Source organism: Phasianus colchicus, chromosome 5 (assembly GCF_987193195.1).
Source record: "Phasianus colchicus chromosome 5, bPhaCol1.hap1.1, whole genome shotgun sequence".
NCBI lineage: Eukaryota > Metazoa > Chordata > Aves > Galliformes > Phasianidae > Phasianus > Phasianus colchicus.
The window spans coordinates 20,098,634-20,126,558 of record NC_143440.1 but is presented as its reverse complement, the minus strand read 5'-3'; the positions used below and the strand labels follow the sequence as shown (position 1 = coordinate 20,126,558).

Sequence of the window (27,925 nt, the reverse complement as noted above, 5' to 3'; positions counted from 1 at the left end):
TGTGCCCTTCCAGCTGTTTGGTACCACAACCTTTGTAAAGTGCAGTAGCAGTGGGCACTGAGCAGATGAGCACTTTTCCCTTTAGCAGGGAAAAGTTCCCAGCCCAGGACTGCCTGCTGGGGATTGGCCTGGACCCCAAGTCACGGGAGTTCACAACTCTACTAAATTTCTGTCTTGTTTTATTTTAAAACTTTAACTACCGTGACTCTGAAAATCTCCCGGTCTCTGCATTTCTCAGACATATGTGAGCATGACTAATTCTCCAGAGGACTTAGACAACATATAAACATTTACAGGGGCAGTAGCTACATCAGAGCACTTTTCCTCTGTCCTCTTTCAACCCCTAGACTGCAAAACCAGCCCGAAGAAGTCCAGGCACTACCCACTCCTTGCTGCTCCAGCACACTCCAAGGCAGCACTAGAAAACACAGGGTTTTCCATTTCCTGCTAGTGATGGCTGAAGGTTTTGTTTCAGATGGCACACAAAAGCCCCTCCTAATTGTATTTTGCTAAGCTGTTGGTCCTAATACTATCTTTTAGTAGTGAGTTTCATAAACAATTGGAGACAAGCATTTCTTTTACCAGTTTCCCATGGGTGAAAGTACAGTCTTTCACCAGCCTTCTCTCAGGTTTTTATCAACTGTCTCTTTTACTTCCATTCACTGAAAGGGATAAAACAGGGTCTACTTTTCCTATTCTTCTCTGTCCATTATTCCACACACCTGAAGCGTATTTTACCCCAGTCACAGATGTTAAAGTAACAATTTAATCTGCCTTCCTATCCAATACAGCCCCTGACAGTTCAGGAGGTAGAAGCAAACAAAATAATTATTTTTAACAGCAGAACACAAAGAATCCATGCTTCAGCAGGAGGTTTTACTCAGTCTTGGCCTTCAGGAGTTGATAAATTGAGTCCCTTGCAATTTACAGCTCAATTTCTGATTGCATTTTTGTAATGCTATAACGTGATGGAAAGTACAGTAGTAGTAGTGAGGTAGTATAATCAATCCTAAGCAACAGCAAATGAAAACAAGCCCAAATACAACAGCCATAGATGCAAAAACAGAAGAAAAACTGCTTACCTTTGGAAGGTCTCAGGTAGGCAAGGATCTCCAGAAAAATATGCTCACCCTCCACTGCTAATCCTTAAATGACGTCTGGGAAGGGATGGATCCTGGCTCTATTCCTTCCAGTCACTCAGGTACACTGCATGCAGCTGAGCTCCCCTGGGTTGGCCCTGCCTTCCCACCAGGTGCTCAATCACTGCTTCAGGCTGTGACTTAGCATTTCTGCTACAGCTTTAAAGGCCCTTTTACTTTGGGTGATTCTAAAGCGCCCAAACAATTGAAAGCAGGCAAGAAAGAATCATTAGTTCATCTAATCCTGAATATACTGGTGGCCTATAGTGTATTTCTGTCTGCTCGGCCAGCTTGTATATTAAAGCAAATACAGCCTTGCACTGCAGTCTGTTAGGAGGTTTTAACAATGCTGAATTTTCATAGAGCTTGGACAGACTGTTTTTCCTACAGGTTTCTCCTTTGAGGGCTGTAGTGTGGCACTGAGAAGATAGGCTTGTCTGGATGGTTCTGGGTACTTCATTGTCAGGGTGTGGTGGGAAGATACTGCTGCTGTTTCTTCCACTCAGAGAGGAGCAGACAGGACAGCTGCGGTCATAGCAAACTCCTGTGCAGTCCTGCTCCAGCTTCCACATCTGCCAATAACTCTGGGGCTCCTATGTAGGCTCAGGTGTGCAGTGGCAGCATGGCCAGAAAGCAGCCCATGCCCACCCTGGGTGCTGGCTCACAGCTCACAGCTACATGGAGTTTGGCCTGGAGGGTTGCCAGTAGCAGCCTGGGAATGACAGGACAAGAGCTGCCGGAGCAGATGTGCTGAGATGCCGTGTTTTGGAGACAGGAGGAGGCACCTCCCTGGTACCTGTAGCAGGATCACATGTGGAAGTTGGTGGGCTGCTCTGGGCATCTCACCGGCAGCTGGGTGTCAGTAAATCAAGGAAGGCAAGGGAACGCAACCACAGAAGCCGGGAGATTTGAGCCGTGCACCTCTCCCTGCAGCACAACAGCAGTGCCCTCTGCTATTGCACAGAGCTGCCCGTAAGTGGTGAGGTCCTGGAACAGGCTGCCCACAGAGGTTGTGGATGCCCCGTCCCTGGAGGTGTTCAAGGCCAGATTGGATGGGGCCCTGGGCAGCCTGGTTTAGTATTCAGTGGGGAGGTTGGCGGCCCTGCATGTGGCAGGGGGGTTGGAGATTCATGATCCTTGAGGTCCCTTCCAACTCTGCCCATTCTGTGATTCTGTAAGCCCTGGCCACGGGTCTGCACGCCGCACGCACGGCTTGGTGGTCGTGGTGTGAAATAGAGATGGTGCCCTGCTGGCAGGCGCCGCTTTCGCGAGTCGTCATCCGCTGACATCGCTCTGCAAGTTTTCACCTCCTCCTACCAGCCGGGCCCACGTTTCCCTTGCCGCTCCGCTGAGGACAAGCCGCCCCCAGCCTTCGCCCCTCACGTTTCTCTTTCTCTTCCTCAGTTACACACGGCAGGGCCGGGCTGCCGGCAGGATCTCCCCGCCCCCGGTGCCCGGCCGGCCCTCCCCGGCAGCGCGGCCCTTTGCCTCCCCCTCGCGGTGCCGCGCAGCATCGGCCCCCGCCTCGTGTTCCACTCCCGGGTCTGAGTGCTCCGCACTTGGCCGTAGCGGGTGGGCTCCTCTGTACACTGCCGCTCGTCTCGCTCTGTCACCTCGCTACCCCGTGCCCGGAGAAGAGGCGGAGTTGGCGTTGCAGGGACCCCGCCGCGCCGCCGGCCCACCGTTCCCCCTCAGGCGGCCCCCGGGGCGCTGTGCTGCTGTACCTCGAGGCGGCCGCCTGGTGGCGCCAGGCGCCCCGCAGGAGCGCGGCACGGAGCAACGCGCCCCTCCTCGCCTGGTGCTGCGGGGGGGCGGGCGGCGGCGGGGCGCGCTCTGCGTGGGTCGGGCGCGCTGGTGGAACGCGGTCACGGTCCCGACGGCGCGGTGGTGGAAGCGGCTCCGGGTAGCTGGCAGGTGCGCTGAGGTGGCTGGACGACCACGGGCCGGGCAATGGGGCTGTGCCGTTTGTGCATATGCTGGCGTAGCGTGCGGGCACGGCTGAGGAACAGCAAAAGGAATCCGGGCTGTTTGGTAAAAAAAAAAAGAAAAAAAAAAAGAGGTGGTATAGAGGAGTCCAAGAGAATGTTACCAGGAAATAACAGTACGCTAAGTGGAGACAGTCAGCTACTAGGACATTTCCTAGTGGGTCTGGGCATTAGGTTGGACTATCACCTCTTAAAAGACACATCAGAATCTAAAAACAAACAAACAAAAAAATAACCTCATGCTGGACCCCTTCCTCTGCACTCAGGGGAAGCTCAGATTTTCACGTAGTTCAAGACATGCTGCACTAAAGCAGAGAAGGAAGCAGTGTTACCCAACGTCTTTTCTCTGCTTGCTGTCTGAATGCGGTCCCTGTGACAGCAGTAACTAGTCGTACAGCATAACATGTCTACTGTAACACCAGCCAGCCGTAAGCATCAGGTAGCAACCAGGTGTGACAGTGGCAGCTGCTTTCCCATATCAGCCTGTTTGTGAACACCAGAAGCATTTCTGCTGCCATTCTCCACTCAGCCCGTTTGACCTTTGAAGGAGCCCCACACTGCTGCCGTGGCACTGGCACAGCAGGTAGTGGGCTCTTACTGGAGGTCTCCTCAGGACCTCTCCCTCCACAGACCCACGGGTCTTTATGGGCAGGAACTCAGAGGCCTCTTGGGTTGTTTTGTTTTCTGTTAGCAACAAACCTCAGAGGAAATCTCACTGCAGCCCTGAAAGCTGCCTTTTTTTCAGGAACAGGAACGGAACAAGGATGTTGACAGCCTGCCAAAGTGGATTATTTTTTTGTAAATGAGGCAGCGTTTGCCAGCGTTTGTGTTTAGGATGTAAATTATTCTTGAGAGCTTTCCAGGACTCCTGCAAATTCAGAATGGGAAGAGAAAGGACTCCTGATCAACAGATGATTGAATTGTTGATCTGGGGAATTATCTTAACCTCTGGGAGAAGGGCTGGAGATAGAGGAGCACAGATCTGGTCACAGGTGCTTCGTGCAGAGGAGAGTGTTAGAAAACCTGAGAATGTTCTTTTGGAGAAAGTCATTGAACAGTTCCCCCTCTGGCCTCTGGACCACCTGCTTTGCTGGCCAAGCCTGTTTCCTTCAGAGAGTTCAGGCTGTACCACTGCAAACAGAAAAGCACATTTAGTATGCCTTGCACACAAGTATCTCTTTGCACCAATTCTTTGGCTTTCCTTTGCTAAAGGCACAGCAAACTCAAAAGGCCCTTGGGGCGAAAGGGAAACTTTCTTTGAGGTGATCCAACCCCTCTGTCAAAGCATCTGAAGATTTCTAGCAGCTTTGTCCCAGGTTGCTTTTGAGGCAGGAGCCAGCGGCAGCACAAGGCCCCGTTCCTTGCTGTGGGAAGGAGCATTATCATGTGCACCACAACAGATCCTGCCGGCCTTGCTGAATCATAATGTGGCTGCTAGGCACAGTCATTAATCCTTGCTTTTTACACAGGGAATGAAGCAAGCCACAGAGGAGGATGAAACACTTAGGAAGAACAGCTCTGAGCAGGATTTCTCTTTCCTTGGGTCCTGCTTAATTAGGGGTAACTGAGGGTAAACGAACAAAAGGTATTTCATTTGAGCAACTAATTCTCAAGAAAAAGGAGCAATTGACCCTCAGTTTTCACGTCTCCCCATAGATGAGATGCAGCAGGACTGATTTCCAGGCACTAAGATCAATGGGAACTGTGGATGCTTGCTGTTTCAGCAAATCAGGTCACTGTCTCTCTCTTTTCCTAAAGGGAAGACAGGCCCTAGGGCAAGCATTAAATCCACCATTCCTGTAGGAAATATTAGTCCTGCATTATTGTTTAAAAATGTAGTGTTCCTTTTTGGAAATAAATGGAGAAGGCAGGGTTTTATGTTGAACTAAGGAGCTAAAACAAAGTGAGAGACTTGCCATCAAGACTTGTTGGGTCATTTGTCTTTTTGTTATCCTAGTTACCTGTGCTGTGGAAACTATTGGGATCCCTTGGTTCAGCTGAGCTATTAGACTCAGTTACAGTTTCTGGCTTACATTTACAGATTCATCCCCAGCAAAGCAACAGAAGGTTTACTGGAGAATGTAGCCATGTGCAAGACTCCATTTGAAAAATGTAGTCAGGAAAGCAGAAACTGAGAAATGAGCCCTGCGTGGTGTGTAATCATTTAACTGTGCATTTTGCTAGCACTTTCATTTACAGATCACAGAAGGCTCTGCAGAAATTGCTAAATAACTTTCCTTGTTCCACAGAAGAAAATTCTGTCAGCCATATTTTATAGCTAGGGAAAGGGAGAGGTTACATAAGGTGAAAGAACTCTTTGGGATACAAACACTCAGCATCCAAGATGAGGAATTAGAACAACTATCCCTGGACAGCTGCCCAGGGCAGATGCAGGATGGCCATGAAGATTGCTTCCTCCATATGCAACCTTGTCTGGTTGTTTGTTCAGGTCCTTTTTACCTGATGGTTTTCTTAGACTGGGCAGAAGTGACTGGAGTCCTTTGTCGTGTCCAACTGCTGGTGGGCACTGAGGTAGATTTTATGGTATAAAGCTGAGTGACACTGACAGAGGAGGACAGGAGGAGAGGAAGGATAGGAATGAACCTCAGAGAAGGGATGAGGGCTGCATGTTATACATACACTACAGCAAGGTGAAGTCCTGGTGATTTTGTGTATTCCTTGGCATGCCAACATCCAAATTGTGATGATGATGTGGTGAATCCTGAGGGCAAATGAGCACCTCCTTTAGGAACAGATGAACTTTTTCCTCCAAACATCTCCTTGTGAAGAACTAATTCAGGTGTTCATTATGCCTTTGGCAATGTCCCACCAGTTTCCTCAGCTTCAGTGATTACGCAGATTGACATAAGATCCATCAAAAGTTTTGTGAGCTGGAGATGAATGGGGCAAACGCTATATGAAATAGCATCATAGGGCTGCTTTGCAAAGCAGAGAGAAGCAAGAAAGTAAAATTTTCTTGGTCAGTCTTGATGTAAACAATACTTCTAGTAGAATCATGACTCCTTATAACCTTTGTGTGGCTGTTCTATTATTTTAGTTACTGCCTTGTGAGAAAGTGGTGTCTTCCTAAGTCACCCTATCTTTTCATTCCAATGTAGTTCCCACTTTATTTTATTCAACTGTAATTTGAAGGTTCCTCAGACAGCTTTTTTTTTCTTCTTTTGCTCTCCCAGGGTGTGGACAGGTTTTTCGGGCTGCTAGAGGTCAGATTTTGCTGGAGAGTTACCCACTGAATGCACGATGCGAATGGACTATCCATGTTCAAGCTGGATTTAACATTGAATTAAGGTAGGTCATAATGGCTTTCAGCCAGCACCGGTTGCAGGTCGATAATGAGGCACTCACCACAGAGTCAATGAGAGTCAGCAGCTGGGAGCCCTGGGGCACCACCACTGCACATCTGGCAACTTCAGCTCACACCTGGCCTAGCTTGTGATGGGCAGCCACTGCACGTATCATCAGTGCTTTGCCTTCAGTTCCCACGTAGGACAGCTGGATGCTGAGGGGAGTTTCTCAGCTATTGGGCACAATGTATCTCTCTAGATCTCTTCAACACCTTGACACAAAAACATCCAGTACCTTCTCAAGAGTGCTCCAGGCTGACCTAAAAGTAGACCTAAAAGTTCCTACAGCTTAGTAGAAAAGCTGTAGGAACATTTTGTCTTATGTCAGTAGAGAGTTGCTGTTGGTACCTACCTCACATTTAGCCTGTATTTTTCCCTTCTCTTAAATTTTCTTTCACTCATTTTACTAGCTCTGTCTTCTACCAGCCTCTGCTACTCCTCTTACCATTCATATGTCTGGAAACGTGACTGATTCTTCTGCAAGGTATTGCTGCTCTAGGCTTTGTGGGCTTTATCCTGTTAACTCTCCCCAAATGACTTGAGCTTACAGTTCTTGATCAGGTACCTCTCCTATTACAGGAAACCCCCTTTTAGGGTAATTAATACTGTTTTCATATGTGCATGGCAGGGAGCTTACACACACAGCAGGAAACTTGGCAGGAGATCACATTCAAAACCCACTAGCTAATATAATAAAAACAGTAGCTAAAGCCTTCACATCAATATTTCACCAGCTTTGGAGCCCAGGCAAAGGAACATATTTCTTCCTATATACTTAAAGAGACTTAATATTTAATAAGAGGAAGATAAATAAATTGAACAGAAATAAAGAGCTTGTGGCATTCTAACAAGAATACCCTTTTCTTCAGACTTGCAAATGCAAGCCTATTGTGTAGTTATGAGTAGCTGTAATTATTGCGTGGTTAGTGCAGGAGCCTCTTGGCTGAAGAATTACGTAGCATATAATTTTCCAGATGCAGAGAGACACAGAGAAGCAATACTATGAGGAAGAGTTTTGGCGTCATAACACAACTTTGCTTTGGTCTCAGTGAATACAAGCTGTAGCTACTTTGTTTTTAAAATACACTGTTAGCTAGGTGCATGGTATATACAGCACAGGTTAAGGGAGATGTTAATCCAGTATTCTTACATTTTTAAATGAGATTTTATCAATTGTAAAGTTCTTCAGCAACTACAGCAGTCAGCCTGCCTTCACTTCTATGGGGGGTATGAGAGCAGAAATGAATCCCATTCATGTATATTACTGGTGGATGCACCCATCTTTGGGTAAAGAGATGACAGCCAATGACAACAGGTGCAGTGTATTAGAAATGGAGAAAAGACTACTTTTACAGAGAGCACTAGAACAAGCTGGAGTACTTGCCATGACACGCTGCAGCAGAATGCTCTAAAGTAAGAGAGCAGATGCACAAAGTCTTTGGAAAAATAGGACCTTCTTATTAGATCCTGAGGACCACCCACAAATGTTAGGAAGATGTAATTGTTGCACATGATCTGTGCATTTTGCTCCTACCCTTACTGTTACCAGAAGATGAAGAAATGCATTCAGCATGAGAGGCGCCCTCCAGTAAGTGCCTGCCTCTTTCTCCTGGTGTCTATACTGCCTATAGTTAAACTCAATACTCAGCATCAGCTTGTTGTGGCATGTTACAATCTAGCTGAAGAAGGCTCTAAGAAGGAAGCCCGAGGTACCAACCTTCTGCTGTCAGCAGCTACATCTATCTGAGCTAGATAGCCTTGGAGAAGCATAAACGCCCATGCCCAGCCTGAGCTAAGCTTGATGCCTGGGTGCGTAGGGATTCCAGCAGATTGGATGGTATTTCTAGGGAAAGACTGGGAACTGTCCTAGAAGTCCATGCTTAATCCTGCCGCCCTGTGTGACAAAATGCATAGGAGGAAATCTCTAGGCCAAACAGACATAAGGCCCTATATCTGCCTCATGTAAGAAAACCTTGGGGTGTTCTCAATCAGCTGACGTTTTTAAGGTGGGCCTCAAACCAGTCACCAGTACTTCAGCAGATAGGTACTGGGGAAGATGGGTACATTTATCTGGAAAGTTCTCCTTTAAGTCATACCTACACAGAAGAGTGGGCCTCTAGAATCATCTTCCTGGGCCTGCCATTCATGCTGAACCTTTGTGTTTGCTGCATTTCTGTATAAACGCACTGACTCCCTCTGTGAGGGCTGATTGCTTAGAGCTCTAACACACAGCCAGCGTTGTGCTGAATCAGCATTGCTGGTAACAAAATAATGCCTTTCTTCCTTCTCTCTGTGTGTTCCTCACAAGTTCTGTTTGCTGTTGCTCTAACGGCTTGCAAGGCCAAGGGATCAGTACAGAAGGGGATAAAAGTGTTTTGTCTCCGCTTACACAGGGCAGGAAGAGTGAAACTCTCAGAATCAGATAAATCTTCTCTTGCCTCAAGCTGTACTGTGCTGTTCTTTGGAGGTTGACTAAGCAGAGCTGTTTTGATAATTGGTGCCCAGATTGCAGTGATAGTTTGTTTTATCTGTTGTTTTTGTGTGTGTGTGGTTTTTTTCCAGCCTTTCTTTCCCTTGGGTTGTAATGTATAGGCTCCCTCAGCCCAACCCACAACAGGGATATTGTCTCGGAGTAGCAGTAGCCTACAACTTTCAATCACTTTTGTTAATGTCTCAGTACAGATGTAGTTTTAAATCTTCCTTTGACCAGAAGACTTTGTCAGAGGGATTGGTGATTGTGTTCCCACTGCAGACAGTAATGAAATCAATATAGTACTTTTCATTCTGTTTTGTCTCTGATGACCTGTAGCACTAAATTAAAGTGCTTGACTTCATAACAGCCAATAGAATTAGGATATAGTCACAGTTTTACAGGTAAGGGATGTAAAATTCATTACATAGACTGTAACTGATTAAACAGCAATATACGATGCTATCTGTAAAGAGTCCTGTCAACTAGTCTATAGTCAACAAGTTTTGAATGGCTTTGGCAGAGTTTTTAACCTGCTAGTTCTGAGTCTTAATCTTGGGATCTCATGTGATCAATCCAGTGTATTTTTTTTTTTTATGCTAAGTAAAATATAACGCCTTTCATATTTCACATTCTGTTTCCACCATTTTTTAAAGCACAGGAAACAATTAAAAACAGAATTCTATATACAAACTTTTTCATACTGTGACTTCATTTGGTGTGTTGTTGCTTGATATTCTTTGTTCAGGAATGCACTGCAAGACAGTTTACCTCTGCATCTATATAGAGCACTACACAGAAAGTTAATGTTGTCATCCCAGTTCTTTTTCCCCATTACATGGCAGGCATCCCAAAAACATTCCTATTAGACTTACAAACATAGTTAATTTTAATTAGAAATGTAACAGCTCAGAGAACCAGTAAATGTCTTTAGGACCGAGTCAGAAAAAGCTGTAGCCTGATAAGTGTGACAAGGATGAATGGTGCAATGCTATAGCATGCTAGAAAGCACAGTGGCAAATAGAAGGGTGGCTTTGGCTGCAGCAAATGAGAACAAGCCCAAATGCAGCAGCTGTAAACACAAAAACAAAGGAAAAAACTGCTTACCTTTGAGAGGCCTCAGATAGGTAGGGATCTTCAGAAAAATACCCTTACCTCCACTGCCAACCCTTAAATGAGGTCTGGGAAGGGATGGATCCTGGCTCCACCCCTTCCAGTCACTCAGGTACACTGCATGCAGCTGAGCTCCCCTGGGTTGGTCCTGTCTTCCCACCAGGTGCTCAATCACTGCTTCAGGCTGTGACTTAGCATTTCTGCTACAAATGGTTTAATTTGTATTGCTTTGCAACTTCCATAACGGGAGGTCCCTGGGATTTGACCTGCCAGTAAAAGAATGTTTTGAAGATGTAGTGCACAACCTGATGCCTGTGAGGATGTCTCTGCAATCCTGGCAAACCTGACAGCCTTCAAACACATGCATTTTATGCAAAGCTAAGGTGAATAAATCTCTTACACATATTAAAAGCAGGTGTCATTTTTTTTTTCTTATTTTACCTTCACCAGATTATTTAAAAAATGAGGGGCTCTCTCCATTGATGTAGCTTCCTACAACTGCTCATCCATTTCTCTGTGTAGTGTACTCCTCATGCTTTAAAATCAACTGCATGTTCTGAACAAAGGTGAGTGAGTGAAAAGGCCTCTTAGGTCAGTTCATGAGTTGACAAAGAAAGGTAATTTCACATAACACAGAAGCTTCGTTATGGCCTGAGTCTGCAAAAGAGAAAGCGGGAAATAGGCTACAGTACCCTTTTGCCTCTTCAGACTCTGAGATCTCTGGCAGTAGATCCAAAATTTGGCTCACCTCTTTGGTGTAAAAATGCAGTCTTTCCAAAACACTAGGCCCACACTGGAAAAGGCAGCATGGGAGCTTTGATCTAATCCTAAATACTATGATCTATGGAGTTAGGAGTTCTCAAGAAAATTGAGAATATCAGGAGTTTCATTTATAAAATGATCTTCAGTTAGTAACACGGCCTTTTCCCAGGGCCAGACCTTCTCATTCTTTTCCTCTGTACCAGGCCTAGGCCAGGCACCCCTAGCCTTTGCTTATTCTTCAGAATCCCTTGGTGTTTCTCACTCTGCTTCTCATTCATATTCTGGTGGCATGCTTTGGCTCTGTGCCCTGCTGAACTCAAACAGCAGCATATAACGTTGCTGTTAATGAACGAGAGCCTTGTGCAGTGGCTGAATCAAAGCTAGGAAAGACAGACGCTGTGGGAAAAAGCTCTAAATATTTCTCTTCTGCTGTCCCTTATTTCTATCTTTAAAAGAAGGGCAAGTGCAAGACATCAGGGGTTTACTACCATTTGCTTTGTAGTGTTCTGTACTGTTTCAGTATTCCCTTTCTCTGTCTCTTTCTCCTTCTGTCACATCTCTGAGTTTTCATTGTACCCAGAATCGCTGGCTTTCAGTGTAAACAGCTTTTGATTCTCGGTCTTTGATACCATTACTTTCAGTACTTAGGACTCTACTTAGGGGAAAGAGAACAATTTTTAGCAAACAGCCAGGAAAAATATATACTCCCTACTGCATCTGACTGTAGATGGAATTTTTAACATCGTGATCTGGTTGTGGTCCTGATGTGTGTGAACAGACTGTATGACTTGAATACAGACTTCATTGTTCAGCCACTACCTTCATGGAGCCCCTCTGTGAAGTTGCTTCCAAGGATCATGATGCAAAAACTGAGATGAAGTGAGAGGTCTGTCATGGTATCAGCACCTGCTGATTCACAGAGGTGGGGGCAGTAGCATAACCAAACTTCCAAATACATCGGTCAGGGTGCACAAGGGAGAGTAAGAGCCCTGAATGATTTGTGTGTGTCCTTATTCCCCAAGGTTTCCCATGCTGAGTCTGGAGTTTGATTACATGTGCCAGTATGATTATGTGGAGGTACGTGATGGGGACAATTTGGACAGCCGAGTAATTAAGAAATTCTGTGGGAATGAAAGGCCAGCTCCCATTCGAAGCACTGGGTCTTCACTCCATGTCCTTTTCCAGTCTGATGGATCCAAGAACTTTGATGGATTTCACGCTGTCTTTGAAGAAATTACAGGTAAAATAATCCAAAAAGTGGAACATGCCACTCACTCTCATTAATTCAGTTTCACTAATCTCTCTCCCTGTTTTGCTTCATTAAAAACTTTCATGCTGTGTTGCCTACAGCAGCTTACACAAAGTCAGTGCAGGGAAAGTTCAAAAGCCATCACATAGCATGTGAATGTGAGGCTCTCTTAACAAAGAGTAAATTCCCTCTACCTGTGTGAAGAGCAAGCACGTCGGTGAGCACAGAAAGGCTGCTGTTTTATGGGAATTTTCTATGAGAATCTGAGAATGAAGAGCACAGAAGACAGAGAAAGGGGCATGAATATCTTTGCAATTGTGGAATTGCTCAGTGCTGTGTGCAGGAGCAGAGTGACTGCCTCAGTTAGGAGAAACCTGATGCAAAGCCTTATAATTACTTCAGTCAGAATGCCCTGACATGCCTCTGGTGTTGGCTCATGTATCATACCATTAGAGCTTTTAAAATAAAGCATGTACAAGGGACATATTCTTTTCTTCAAGAAAGAGAAAATAGAGGCCTTTCCCATTCTGTGATGAACTTAGTGTTATGAATGACAGAAGCGGGGCTCTAGAATTCCAGTGCTTTTGTTGGTACTCAGTGCTTGAGTGCCCCGCATTGCTCTCTACTCTTTTTTTTTTTTTTTTTTTTTTTTCAGGCTACTAAATAACTTAGAAAGTGTAGCTTTCTCCTCATTTTGCCATTGCATTTAAACCCATATGTATGCTCACTCTAGATTTCCTTTGTTTAGCTATGAAGGGAATTTTGGTCAGAAAAATCCCCAGTACTTCTGGCACAGAAGACTAATCAGGGAGCGCTGCTTTGCCATAGAAAAACCCTGCAGCATCTATGACTCAGCATAACTTGCCTTCTGCACACCCCGATGACCCACATTTCAGGACGTTGTCCAGAGTATATCTGGCTCAGGAAGTTTATTTAGTTTGTAAAATCCTTTTATAAATACACAAACCTACTGTGGATCAGCTGTTGCCAATGATCAGGGTTGTAGCTAGCAATCTGAAACGTGTGTACTGCTGCATGCAGCGCCTATGGCATTCCTGAGCCTGCCCTGTTCTTCAGCTGTTACCTTTAGTATACCCTGTAGTAATGTAGCTGCAGCAGTTAGCTATTGATACTTTGCCTGGGCTTACAGCGGGAGAGGTGATATAGAACAAATGACTGTGGTGTGGGCTATGTTGCATAAGGGCTGCCTAAACTCAGGAAACTAACATTTTCCATATGGCACAAGCTGAATTGATTCTGTTTTCTCTACCCAGCAGGGAACACTTGGTATTCAAATACTGTTGAGCACTTTATTTCCGCCCCATTTTTAGCAGTAATTATTCTGAGGCTGGGTGGTTGCAAGTGTGGTAATCCACACAGAGCATGTTGCAAAGGGCTTCTTAGAGTTTGTGAGGAGGCCTCATTGTACACTTTATTATGAGGCTGTTCTGGCCTAATGTGTAACTGCAGTGAAAGGCTTTTAAAATACTCCCAGCGTCTCTTTGTGTGAAGAATTAACCTGGCCAGCGGGACAGTTTTGGGGAAGAATACGGCGTGCTTGGGGCAGTGTGGAATTGAGAGCAAGGGCAGCACAAGATCGAAAGCTCTGGCAACTCATTACAAAGTAAAGCATTTCCCTTGAGATTCCCCCTTTGTGCACAGCCTTGTGGAAAGCTGAGGTGTCAGGAAGAGGCTGCACAGGATTTGCTAGAGCAATAGCCTGTGGTGCAGGTGAGAGCTGAAGCAACACTTTCAGGATGTGGAGATGACCAGGTGTTGCCAGCACTCTCAGTGGTGTAATGGAGAGGAGTGGAAAGGTGGCTTGTGCTTCCCTTTCTGTTTTCCTTCCGCTGAGCTTTGTGCTGACTTATAAGTCATAGCCTGCTGAAGCAGCGACACTGGCTGCACAGAGGTCACTGGTTCAACAGCCAGAAAGATTTTGATTAATACAAAATAAGCTCAAAGCTTATATTCCCCTTTAGAAAGGTTGCTCAATGTGTAGTTATTAAAGGAAGAGACTGTACAGCCTGCTGTGCTGCCTGATCTGGAAGCAGGTGTTAGGTCCCTGAGCTCTGTCACTCATCCCATGCCAACTGTCAAATAGAAGCCAGTAATTGGCATGAGTGACACAAAGGCACTTAGCAGACTTCATATGAGAAGGGTGGAGGGCCAGATGGGGAGGCATCAGGATCTCCTAGGGATTAGACATATGTTAGATTTGTTTAGATGAAAGCCTGTTGTTGAATTTCAATAGCACTCTGCTTTCTGTACCCATAACGTAGTGATCTTTGACACAACATAGGGGCCTTAATGTTTTGTAGCATTGTCCCATGGTGTTTGAAGCTAGGCAATCAAGACTTCTTTAAAAAGAAAAATATCTATTTCTCTTGAGTATCAGGCATTTTCTAGGGTGGTATCTGATGCTTATCTTCATTCACAGTTATGAAAAAAGCTGGGGTGAGGACAAAACTGAAAGTCCTCTGGCTTCAAAACAGTGACTGCAGCTATGAGTTTAAACAAGTTCTCCTCATTCTCTTTCCCCTTCTCAGAAATTTTTCTGGTTAGTTGGACACAGTACAATGTACATATATATTCCTCTTCAGGAACAAATTACCGTCCATAGTTAGACCTTAGTCCTCAGAGAGATCTGGGAGATATTCACTGGCCACACAGACACAAGTCTCAGTTACATCAGTATATGAAACCTCTGGAGAAATCCAAATGTGGTATCTATATCTCTCTTGTCACTTACCATCTGGATATAACTCAAACATCATGCTTCAACTGAAGTATTTTAAGGAAAACTGCCAATTCTGATATCTGCCATTCTGGACTGCAGCAAAGAGAATGCTTCAAATGTAATAGTACAGAACTACTATGGATCCTGGAACTCATCCTTTAACTCTGAGATGAATGGCAGGAGAAATGTAGGATGATGTTATACTTCTTTAAATTAGGCTAAGCCTAAGCACTGTTGGAGTTTGATGTGAATTTTTTTTCTCCATAAACCTTTCTCACGTTTGGACAGTAGTCAGAGAAAAATGTTAAGAATAAACAATGAATGCTAGAAAAAACTTCCCATCCACAGCAGATCTCCTGTTCATTGAGTGTAAAAAGGCTTTTTAACAAGCATTAGGTCGTTTACTGTATCTTCCTCAATTTTTACTAGAACATGCAATTTACTCCCAGCCATAACCATAATGAGGAAAGATAGAACCCCATCCTATTGAGACATCATGAATGTTCTTGTTTCTCTCTTATAGCTTGTTCTTCATCTCCGTGTCTTCACGATGGAACGTGCATTCTTGACAAAAGCAGTACTTACAAATGTGCCTGTCTCGCTGGCTATACTGGGAGTCGCTGTGAAAACTGTGAGTACAGATAACGTGTGCATGATCATCCTTCAGGGTTGTCAGGCCTTTGCATGTTAGGAAGTGCCACTGGTACGTAGGCTGAGTCAAACATCATTCCAGAGAACGCACCCTAGCCTTTCTAAAGATATGCTGTACGCAGTTTGTGAAGATTCCCATTGAATATTGTTAGAGCTTTATATTTATGTGCAAAAGGGTAAAACAGAATTGAAGCTGGTGAACAGCATACAAGAAATCTTGTGATGGACCAGCCTTTTCCAGAGATAGTAACCTGTCTGCTACTTCCCATTGTGTGGAACAGCTGTTCTCTTCTAAAAGCACGTACCTCTGAGCACTGCATTTGGGGTGATAGCCAGAGTCAGTCCTAGGACATCTGTCTTCCTTAATTGCCATCTGAAAGGTAGAGCACTGGCACCTCAAATGTAGAGCCTTGGGGTCAGAATGAACAAAAGAGGAGTTGATTCTGTCTGTGTTGGTGGGGCTTAGTGTACGTGCAGTTATTCACGTGATTTTGTTCAGCCAATTGAATGCTATTTAAATCTGATCAAATCCACTGTCTGTTTAGTGTTTTTATTTTCGTGCTCAAGCAAATGACTTCATCTAACAGGGCTTTAAAGAGCAAGGAGGAGTAAGAACTGTGCAATATATGCTATGATAAGGACTTGATCGTATCTATTGACTGAAAGGAGCAGTGTCCAAAATTTAAAGCCACTGAGTTAGAGTTCCAGCTGACTCTGGAAGATTCCAGTAATAACAGTGAAATATAACTGGGACTATATTTGTCCCAAGACAAAAAGTATGACCTATTGTGTCATTGCCATGGCAGTGTTCTGGCTGTAAGGCACACAGTGCCTTTCCTGCTTTAAGTTTAAAATTCTAACTCAGAATAGCCAATATGCACCAAACTTCACTGCTTCAAAATCTTTTCCTCACTTGTGCCCGCCTCAGAAATAGATTTCTATCCTAAAATTGCTTTTACTTCATCAGGGAAGTTAAATCATAGTGACATGGTACTTCCATACATTATTAAATGGATTATTTTGAGATACAAGACCTTTAGATTTATATGGTTTCAGAACTAATTCATAAGACTTGACTTTTTCTCCCAACAGACCAGAACAGAAGTAGTTTTACATACTATATAAACCCAAAAAAGTTTTGGTTCAGAACATCATGCCACATTCTATCAGATCACACATTTCTGATGTGGTTTTGGTAAAAAGTGGGTTGCTGAAAATTGAGAGTTCGTGACTTAAGGGCTAATATGGCAGGCTCTTCTGCTAACAACTGCCAGTAGCAGGTCATTTAGGGACTGGAAACTTGAAGCTCTTTGCAGTTACTCACTGAGATTATATTCCTGTTTGCAGGAGAGAAATGAAAAAAGAAAGAAAGAAAGATTCCCATTTGATTCAGAACCAACCTAAATTTCAAATTAATTAAATTTCCAGCAAACCTCAACGCTAGTTTTGGCAGGCATTACACTACAGTCAAGGAATGTAAGAAAGCTCTCATTCTTCTGCTTCTGTAATTCCACTGTAGAAATTTCAGCCATGTAACACAAGCAGCAAACAACAAAGGATTAAAAAAATAGGATGAGGCTTCCATCTTAGTGTAAACAGCGGAGGCTGTATGTAGTAATGGACTAGAGGGAGGAGAGACTTGGAAATATATACAGTAAGATCTTTATGTTGAGAGCAATCCTTAAGTTTGATTTTTGAAAGAATAGAGCAGCTGGATAAAATATTGTTACTTTGTGATATTTGTGGCCATATGCTGGACTTTTGCTTAAGGTAGGAAATATTTAATTCAACACCTACATTTCTGTCTTCCATAACATACATAAAGGTTGGCTTTTTTTTCTCATTTTTATTTCTCAAGAATAAAAAACCTCACACTGAGAAAGCATCATGGTAAATCTTTGTTCTTTCTGGATTCAAAGAAGTATTTTTTTTTTTTTTTTAATATTTCCTTCAGTTTCGCCAAAACATATTGTAAGTATTTTCCAGTGTATAGAGGAAAAAGAAGCAGAAAACTGAAGTTTGGTTTGTTTTCTAAGAGAAAAAAAAAAAAAAAGAACTGGAAAATACATCTGTGGCCAAAATTATTTTAAAGTTAGTTCCTGAACAGCACTGCAGTTTAAATGTTCAAGGGAGATCACTCCACACTCAGGATCTTCTGTCAGTTAGGTTTGCAGCAACAGTGCTTTCCTGTGACTTGTGAGGTCAAACCAAGGCAATAATGTTATTTCTGTAGAAAACAGTCACAAAATGGTCACTTTCAGAGTACTGAATATGACTTTGGAGTCTGAGAGCCTGATTTTTTCAGGCTGGTGTTCTTGGAGTAAGTCAGGTAAAATCCCATTAGAAAAATGGATAAAAGAGAGAAGAAAATTAGAGACCCCGATGTTAAGTGGATGTAGAAGATCTGAGGTGGAGCAACAGAAGGTAGCCAGAGAGATATGACAGTTTTAGTCAGAGAAATCCAAGAGGTTCACTTTGGAGGAGGGAAAAGTGAGGGATTATCTCATTGAGGAAAGAGTTGAGGCCAGGTAAAACAAAGCAAGCAATATACATTTCATGACAGAAACTGAGAACTTCTAAGCCCCTTATTGTCCCGGTGCAAGTCTATCTTTTTATCAATTTTCATTCATAGTTTTAGAGGTGTGGAAATCACTGTGAGACTTATGGAAATCACTCTAACGACAAACCTCAAGGAACCTGTTTTTTCATCTGTTAAAGTAAATTCCATCTCTTTAACAGGATCATCAACATTGGTCAAGCTGCTTTCCAAGCTGGGGTAATATGCAGCCCTAATTGTTCTGTCAGTTGCAATTTGCAATATTAATAAAATGATTAAAGGTACAGATTGCTGATTACTAGTGCTCTCTTCTCTCTTTTACTGTGGCAGACAGTAGAAGACTTTGTTTCCAGTCTGAGGGAATACAGTGATCTAAAGGCTTCAACAGTGTGAGCTGGAGTGCAGGCACATTTCTTTCTAGCAGCCATTAATATTTCAATCAGTCATGCTTAAGGTCAAGAAATGCTTAAATGTCTGATTGCATTCTAAAGATTGTTTTTTTTTAAAAAGCATCTATAAGAAATTGTAAAACAGACGCTAACTAATAGAGTGAGATCTTTCCTTTCTTCTCTACTAAAACAAAGTACTAAGAAAAAAGCCTAATGACAAGCAACAAATACCTTCTTACACATAGGAATGCTTTGTTAGGATGATACAGTAAGTAGAGAAACTTGACTCCTACTTGAAATTCTTGGACTTCTTCCTGATCTTAAGCTGAATTTGCAGTATACCTGCACACTCCTCCTAGCAACCCCTGAGCCATGCTGACACAACCGAGATCAAAGCCAGGCTTTTCTATCTGACCTCTGTGGATTTTAATGCAAATAATTCTGCAGTCACAGATGTGGCAAGTGCCAAAAATTCTCTCAGCCTGCAACATTCTGAAACAGAACAGCAGCTTCCTCAAAAGACATATTAGGGAAAAACTAACAAGCAAGTGGTCTGATCGCAGTGCTCTACTAAATCATCTGCTGAGGTATCAGACTATCAGTGACACTGTATAATGTGACAACTGCTTGGTCATCTCAAACTTAGAAAGGCCTTTTCTAAAGTCTCAGTGTTGAGTTTGCCTGCTGTGGATGCAGCTGTGAGGAGACAGTAGCCTGGTATCCCATAGCAAATGCTTTCCCCCTCTGCTTGTTCTCCTCTTAGGACAGGGCATTCTGGCTCAAGAGTCCTCCCAGGGCCTGCTGTCCCCAAAGCAAGAGACCTTGACCTCATCCTGCCCTGAAATTTCCTGTTACCTTTATTTCAAACAAAGCCAGGAGAACTAGAGTTCCTACGCAAATAAGGGATCTCATGTTGAATAGGGAATTCAGGACTCAGAACCGATTTCCATTTTCATTCTGTTTCTTGCTCCTTATTGCCAAGAAGAAAGGCTTTGTTCTGCATCCTAATGACGGGTCTAATCCAGCTGGCTAAGCTGTATGAACTAACTCCATGCTGTAGCCTTTGATGTTTCTAGGGCTGGCCTTACCATGTTCCAATCAGCCTCTGAATATAGCTTTCAGACCCTTCCCTACTGCTGAAACAATCCCGTTCCGTCCTTCTCTGCCCTACAAAACTACAACTTGAGATGGTTCTTAGGGATGCCCTTGCCCTTAGCTGACCGACTCATGTTTTAAACAGGGAGAAGGTATTAAAACTGCACCATTCCCTGCCTCCTTCTTCTGCTGTGGGAGAAATGAACCCAGCTGTCACTACTTGGCATAGCCTAGACAGAGTTTGAATCCCAGTAGATTCTAGGATGAGGCACATAGGGAAAGTTTCTAGCATTCTCACCTAACCATGAACACACGATGTACAGCTTTCTAAGAGTGGATTTTTTTTTCCAGTGGAAAATAGCTATTACAACTTTTTTAAGGGGACAGAATTCTTCTCCACTGTTGTCAAGTTGGCTTTTTTTGGTGGCTATGCCAAGAAAGTAAGGGGAATGCCACTGTTTCTCTATCACATTACTCCCGTGCTCCCTGCAGGCATGCCTGTTTAGAATGGGAAATAAGAAACCATCTCCTGCTGCCAAAACACATATGTACATGGAGCTGCTGAGGAGTAAAGGCTACTGGCCTTTTTCACAATCATTATTCAGGGGTTCAGCTTCCTTTAGACCCATACACCAGAAAAAACCTTTAACTGGAAAGCATCAGTTCCCAGGTTTTGCAGACTTGTTAACAGGCTAAAGCTTAAATCAGCACGACACTTTAACCTGTCATACTGCAAAGCTGTAGCATGGACACAGGCAAGATACTCCCATTGTTTCCTTGCCTTCAGAACTTTCCTGGGGCTTTCACTGCTTGACAGTACAGTTGCCTTGAGCACTATTACTCAGTAGAACTGCTTTTTATGAGCGACACTGTTCAGAAGGAGCAGTTTGTTCAGGCAGGGTAAGATACTCCTGCAGAGAAAACATGACTACTGCAATCATAAAGGACACTGGCTCACCTTTCAGGTCAGTATATTTCCTCCAGCTTTCTCCCTTGGTTAGAAGGATGTCAGAACTATTTACATAGCAACTGCCAAACCAACAAACATACCTGGTGTTTACCAGGTACCCAACATCCATTTTGGGTTACCTTACTTCACTGAGCTGCCAGCTAAAGCTCCTCAGGTCCCATTAAACAAACAGCCAAGACGCCCTGTCAGGAGGGCAGGAACACCTAAAAGAAGAATGCAGTTCTTTGCTGAGGTTGGAAATTACTTCAAGTGTCCAAAATGATCAAATGCTGCCTGTGAATCAGACTGCAAAGTGCTTGTCCCTAGGACTGCTCTTTCCTTCAGCTCTGTCAATGCAACTTTTGGATTGAGCAAGTTGTGCAGTTTGTGAGAAAGTTGCAAATACCATTTAGCAGCGCTTCATTTCATAATATTTTATAGTGTTTTGAAACACCAGTGAGTAGCTACAGCTGATAACAAGAGTTAAAGAGACAAGATAATGACTTTATTGATAATTCTTCCTGTCCCTTCACTATTTTCTTAATGTCTATTAAATAGCCAATTTTGTAAGCTTTTCAAAAAGGATAATTGGTAAAGAACTTTCTGGCAAAGAATGTGATATCCTGCCCAAGGCATAGTTCCAGGCATTGCTATCTTCTCAATCTGAAGTTGTTTTTTCTGAGATTAAATCCATCCAAGGATAATTCATAGGAAATCTGCATTTCCCTCACCCCAAAACAGTCCTGACCATCTTCCTTTATCTACTAACATGCCTCAGAATAAAACTATTCATATAACTCTCCCTAGTATGACTTGCTTTGTGAGAAGATCTATCGATGTTACAGGACAGTTTGATCCAAGCTTCATACCACTCTGAACAGGACAAATGCTTTTCCTCATTGATTCATCAGTGAATCACTTAGGAGACAAAGTCATCTTCCCAGGTCTGCTCTAACATGTGCCACAAACAAGCTTTTCAACACAAAATAATTGTGCAACAAGCCAAAAATAAAGCATTGTGCCACTGATCACACTTCGGGGTCTCCCCTACCCTTTGCAAAAGTTGCAGACTACAGAGGCTGGTGTACAGCTGTAAGTTGCTGATGGAGATATTTTCTGCCTCCTAGCTGAGGTGGAAGGCATGTGTCTTTTGATTTCCTTGGAGCCTGAAGAGATTACACCCAGAGTAGATGATGGATTTGAGGTCTCTGCCTCTAACTGCTCCTTGTTCTCTCCGAAGAGAACTAATTCACAGCTCATAGCTTCTTAGCTGCAAATGTACAGATTGCATGTTCTTGCACTGCATTGGAGTAACCTTAAAACCACTTTGAAAGCTTGCTGGAATAATCAGCATGCAGAAACACTGATAGTTTCACTCTTTTTCCCACCCCCAAAGTTCACTGAAAGGCTTTGTTTCTCCTTGAGGATTTTACACTCAAACATCTCTGAGCCAGGTACCTTACACATGCTTCCCTTTGTTGCACTCATGGGCGTGATTCCACTGCCTTGCACACTGTTTGCAGCTGATACAAAACACTACTGAAGCAGGATGGCCCCAGGTGGTAGGAATGATGACACAAATGGTATCCCCCTCGCTCTTTCTTATAGCTCCCACACTCCTCTTTGTACACTTCAAGAGCTCAGCAACTGCTTTTCACAGCCAATCAAATTCCCCTTCTACTACTTTAGTACTCTCCTGCTTTTTAATTCCTTTCATTTTCCTTTTCCCTACACCCTCATCTGAACACTTCATAATTTTGATCTCTTTCTCTTAAACAGGCAATGCCAGGTCTTTTCTGTGTGAAATCCAGCTTAGATCCCTGCAAAAGGCTAAATGCACTATGCTGTCAGCTACAACAGAGTGCATCTACACCATGAAGTGTTGTTTTCCTGTTATAGCTAATGCATGTTCACAAAGATAGTTTCAAAGCAACATGAATTTCTTTCTCATCCAGCATTGCCTAGGCTTGTCCCTGCTTATCTGGAAAGCTGACGTCTCCAAAATGAAACACCTTAAGATGATTTACTCTCCTTTGTAATTCAATATAATGAGTGTATCAGCTTCTTCGCAGCCCTACAATCTTTCCTACGAGCAGATGGTGTTCTCCCCTGCAGTATGATATCACTATGTTTTCCAAAAGACACACTGGGGAACGTATTCTCTATTATCAGCAAGAACTAATATATAGAAAGCGTATTCTGAAGATCATTAGGACTTGCTCAGTCCTTGCTCCAGTATTCCATGCACAAACAGGTCCAGTTGTATAATTAAATAGGCCATCTGAGTACCGGAAAGGTTGTATCCAGAAACACAACTTTCTAAGGGCTGTGAACAATGCTGATAAAGATCAAGTGGCTAATTGTAAGGAACAACCTCCAAATTGCCTCTGGATGAATAAATCACAGTGGGTGATCCAAGCATATTTTCACATGGATACTGTCTCATTCACAGAAGCAGGGAGCTGGAAAACATCAGGGTTGAGTTCCAATTGGCTGGAAGGGAATGAAAAGATTTGAATTTCAGTAGGGATTATGTCATAGTTTTGTGCAATTATTCCTAGCTGGTGGAAATGCTGCAAAAGTGAAGAGGCCCAGAAAGTAGGACTGGAAATCTACAATCTCTAGTACTTGGAGTTAGCTGATGAGCTGCTCTTGTCATGATTTACTTTGACACTTCCAGGATTAATGTCAAGACTGGCAAAGATCAACAGTGAGAGGAAATTTTGAGCTTCCAGGATCAATAATTATTGTGGTAAATTGTCATCTCAGTATTTCTGCATGAGATGCAGCTGGAGCTGGGCATGGAACTGAGAGAAAGTGTCATTAAAGAGCCACAGTGGCAGGCAGACAGTTTTCTCTTTTTTGAAACACAAGAGGAAGGACAGAGAGAGTTAATCCAAAATTCTTGCTGGCTAGCAAGCTGAATGACAGCTAATGCAACACAAGGGGGGCATTTTGAGGGAAGAATCCACATTACTCATCCAGTGCTTTTTTTTTTTTGAGCCTTGTCTGCTGTCATTCACATCCAACTCTTACCAGAGTCTAGAGGAGAACAGCTGAGCTGCTTGTCAATACGTGGCTTCCTACTTAGCAATCATCTCCAGTGTGGGAGAGGTGGGAGCTTTCAAAAAGCAGTGGAAAGAGAGGAAATGTCCTTATGGGAGATCCCTCAAGTGTCTGTTACCATTTATTCAGGAGAGCTGGAGCTGAGAGTCGACCTTGAGAGCATAAGAAGGTGCCGGGCTCTCTCTCTGTGTGGAGCTCCACATAGGAACAAAGCTGAAATGATTACAGCTCCAAAAGGGTGTCTTCAGGGTCACAGAAAGAAGGACATCCCCACCACAACTGACACTGCTTGCTCTGTGTGGTGCTAGTCAGAGCAGGTTTCTCATGTCGGTCACTTGGCGTGAGGCCTGCATGAAATTATCCATCAGCAACAGCACCTTTCTGCCCCAAGGACTATGGTGGCAGCATCCAGCTTCAGGACCTCAGGTACCCAATATGGCCATCAACAGGCTTACAGTGCCCATGATCCCAGCCTGCAGAGAGCTTTGAAGTCAGAAAGGAGCCAGAGCAGGAAGTTGGGACTCCTAAAGCATGAATGCGGAAGCAGGTTCTCTCCTTACAGTGTGACACACAGAGGTGGCTATTTCATCAAACCCACTGCCAAAGTCATTTACTTGACTGAATGTCCTGCTGACTGCTTATAAGGAGAAATAAAATAGGAATTCTGAGCAGTCTGAGTCACAGCCTCCAGAATTCCCTCTTCTTATTCCCACCCCATGAGGACACAGCTGTTCCACAAACATTTTGACAGCCAGCATCCTTATGCTTTTGGCTAAAGTTAGTATCTGTGGGCTTATGTGTTAGGCATTAGCCATCTCTGGACTTCTATGCCAAGCTGCAGAGGGATGATGTCTGAAAAGAGCCATCTGAATCCTCCCCCACATCACATCTTCTCTGGCAGCAAACCCTGTAAGAACCTGGGGCATCCTCACATGTGGGTGTGCACTCAGGTCGGAAGGGATAAGTGTAAGGATAAATGGTGTCAGAGACTTATGATGAACTCAGAGCTCAAGAGCCTAAACTAAAAAATAAGCCATGAGTGAAAGTGACATATTTTTTTTAAGTCTGAATTCTGAAAAGCTTCTCATGTACAGGGCATTGCAAAGTGAAAGATTTAAAACAGACTAATTACAGAAATACAAAAGTGGAATGGCCCTGTTGATTCAGTATGTGGCCAAACAGAAAGAAATTCCTTAAAAGACTGAGGGCAACACTTTGATGCGCAAAGAAGGGCATCCTGCTACCCCACAGTAACTGCTAGGCTGCTTGCAGGTGGTTCTCCATAACTTCAGTGCTTTGTGTTCATCACAGAGCTATCTGCTCCCACATTGGCTCCATCACCTCGGTGCAAAACAGCACTACTGAGAGCAATGTGTAGGATTATGTAATGGTATAGTTATTTAATGTTGATTTCTGCACAAAGCTGGGTCAGTTTACTGGCAAATTTAGTAGCAGTATCAGGAGATAACAGCTCTTCTCCTAGCTCTACCACTCACTCACTGTTTGCCTTCTGCTAAATCACATTTCTGTGCTACAGCTTCCGCAGTGAAATGCAGACATTTAAAATTCAGAAATACAAAGACTATGAACTTCATGAACAGCTATAGAATGATACTCAAGTAGGCAGACTTGCTCTCATGACAGAAGTTAAACCAAGAAAAAGATTTTGCTCAAATCAGAGTCTTTTAAGCAAAAAAAACCAAAACCCCAAACCTGATGGGAGTCATCACTATTGACTTCAACAGGGCTGCCCACAGGCAGAAATCATAAAATTTCATGACTCAAATGAATATTAGAAGGATTTTGTATTTGTAAATTTACTTCTCAAAGTAATTTGTGTTTTCTGCTGGAAATTAAAAGAAATTATTTAATCAGAGGGAAAAAAAAAAAACTTCTAATTTCAGCCTCTGTTTGTTATAGTCCCTCCAGGAACAACATCTTGGGGCTGTGATTTGTAGGGTTTCCATGATCTCCAGCTCCAGTGCACCTCGCCAGCCATACTGCTGTGGAGCCAGAAATCCCTAAGCTCAGTATCCTAAGTTCTAATGCTAAGGTTCCCTGGGTATCTCTTCTCTGGCTATGGGGCAGCTGTGGCCTTTATCAGCATGCTGGGTCATGGTACCATTCCCAGGAGAAAAGAATGGCAGTTAGGCTTTCTCATGACAAAATACCAAATGCTGTTCAGGCTTTCTCTGGCAGTACTGGTCTGGTTTTGTCTACAACGATGGCACTGTGTCCCAGAGCAGATCTGTAGCTGCCTTGCAGCAGAAGACACATGGCAGGGATCCAAGGTGCTATACTCTCCAGTTCATCACCAAGTGCAGAAATGTGGCCATTTTCAGAGTTAAGCCTCTGTTGAGCCTGCCAGCACACCTTATATGAAAGCAATACTACAAGTGATACAATTTTTTTTCCCCCCAAACCACTAGAAAATAAAGTGTGCTATATACATTAGCATAAATCAGCCTGAAATTGAACTTTGACTTGGGAATATGCAATAAAATCAATGTATTTAGCAGCAGCATTAAAAAAAAAAATCCTCTGACTAACCCATAAAATTACTAGCTCTTCCACCCAGTCTTCCAGGGAGGAAGAAAATGGAGATGTAAACCTTCCATTAGTAACAGCAAGGAGAAATAAGGTTTATTTCAGGTATGCAATCTTTTATTGAATAGGATGTGCAAAATTTAGAGATAATATATGATTTATGTGAGGGGGTATATATTATTTAATGGGGAAGTGGGTGAGAAAAAGGCTGCAGGAAAAATGGTTTTCATTTAATGAAAGGATCCTGGGACAAGGACAAATGATAGCTCTATCAGGCAATACTTGAAGGACACTGTAGAGAGAATAATGTAGCCTTAGAGATCATCTAATTTATCTCACTGGTGATGAAATGAGCATGAAAACTATTTCTAAATGGCAGATAATTCAGATCTGAGGAATGTCTCCTAGTCATAATTGAAAGGGAAGAGGAATTTGCGCTGTTTTTTATTAATAATGGAACATTTGCTTAAAAATTCAAGAACTTTCCATTCCTCTAGTCTAGTTCTTCTCAGAAGGCAGAAAGTTATCTATGAAACATGGAACCATTTTTATATTTCATTTGGGACAAAAGTTTTTTTCTGTTTTCTAAGACATAAAGTAAGAGACAAGAACGGTAATGAGTTTTACTGAAAATCTGTGAGCTGCCACATAGACACTTGAGACAGTTCTGCTTTTTATTCCTAACAGCAGTTGTCATGGTTCAGCATTTCTGCTGAAGCTGTCTCTAGCCACTAAGTTTTACACCTTTCTACTTTGCTTTCTTATGAATGGTACAGAGCTCTATCAGGCCACTAGTTGTCTCATACACTGTAACAATCAGAAAAATCAACACAATAGAGCAGTGATAAAGGAGATGTAAAAACAAAGGGACAAGCACAATAAAAAGGCACTACAAAGAAAAAGTACTCACCAATCTCTGAAGCGGTAGGCTCACCATAGAAGCTCCACAGAAGAGAGATCACTAACCAGAGATGCTACCCCAGTGGCAGTCAGCCTTAAATGAGGTCTAAGAGAGGTGCAGCCAGGCTCCATCCCTTCCAGTCACACAACTGAACTGCCTTCACCTGTGCTCCCAGGCCTGACCGGGTCCTTTCCCCAGGTGCTCAATCAGTGTTTCAGGCCGTGACTCAGCAGTTACTACACAACACCAAAGTGACAAGGGTTGTCTTTACACCCGCATGGATTAGTTAGGGAACTTTTGAGGAACAACACTGTGTAACAATACATGGAAAAATTAGAATTAAAGAAGTCTCTGAGCTCACAGTGGGTTTGGTAGCGCCAGCCTTTTCTCTCCAAAATCTATTCCATTTTTTTTTCTAGCTGGATTTTCTGTTTTCAAGTGCTGAGAGACATCATTTCTATTTATTTTTTACTATGCCATTCGAGCATTTATCAAGGAGGCTTTTATAGAGTTTTTCTTAATAATTCTGTTCTTAATTTTATCCTGCCTAAACATACCTCTTTGTTTTCCTTTAGACCCTTTAGATGTTTTGCTGCATCCTTCCTGGTCTGAGCTCTTAGACTATTGCAATTTTTAGTTTTGCATGACCAGAGTAATCATTTTTAGCTCCTAATCTCTTCTCAAGTTAATTTTTTCTTGACTTTAGTTTTACCTTCCCCTGAATTTTCTCAATTTTTTCCCTACAGTTCTAGAAATAAAGAGTCTATATAGGTATGATGGCATAAAGAATGGCATCAGCTTAGACACTTTCTGAGTTACTCAGACATTTTTTGGCAGACCTTTCATGAAATCTCCTTCATACTTTGTTGTCCATTACCAACTGGTAAAGTAATTTTTCAGCCAAACTGAAGGGGGAAAAAAGATATAGAGCTCAAATTCAAAACAGC

At 43.2% G+C, this 27,925-nt stretch overlaps 1 protein-coding gene and 1 long non-coding RNA gene across 7 annotated transcripts in view; one reads left to right on the top strand and one right to left on the bottom strand.

The window, feature by feature from the left end:
* LOC149917793 (uncharacterized) overlaps positions 1-27,925 on the bottom strand; it is a 53,511-nt gene that overhangs the window by 9,309 nt on the left and 16,277 nt on the right. The window contains exons 1-2 of one of the 2 annotated variants that reach the window (XR_016466817.1): positions 10,067-10,089; positions 1,083-6,790 (exon numbers count right to left, since the gene is read on the bottom strand). This is a non-coding gene — a long non-coding RNA (uncharacterized LOC149917793). Of the gene's footprint in view, positions 1-1,082; positions 6,791-10,066; positions 10,090-27,925 lie in introns of those variants that run through there. The other variant, XR_016466818.1, reaches the window with a different exon arrangement.
* PAMR1 (peptidase domain containing associated with muscle regeneration 1) overlaps positions 1-27,925 on the top strand; it is a 53,900-nt gene that overhangs the window by 12,634 nt on the left and 13,341 nt on the right. For 4 of the 5 annotated variants that reach the window (XM_090140789.1, XM_090140786.1, XM_090140788.1 and 1 more), the window contains exons 4-6: positions 6,319-6,433; positions 11,857-12,074; positions 15,347-15,454. In XM_090140789.1, coding sequence (XP_089996915.1) covers positions 6,319-6,433; positions 11,857-12,074; positions 15,347-15,454 — 441 coding nt within the window. The remainder of the gene's footprint in view (positions 1-6,318; positions 6,434-11,856; positions 12,075-15,346; positions 15,455-27,925) is intronic. The other variant, XM_090140787.1, reaches the window with a different exon arrangement.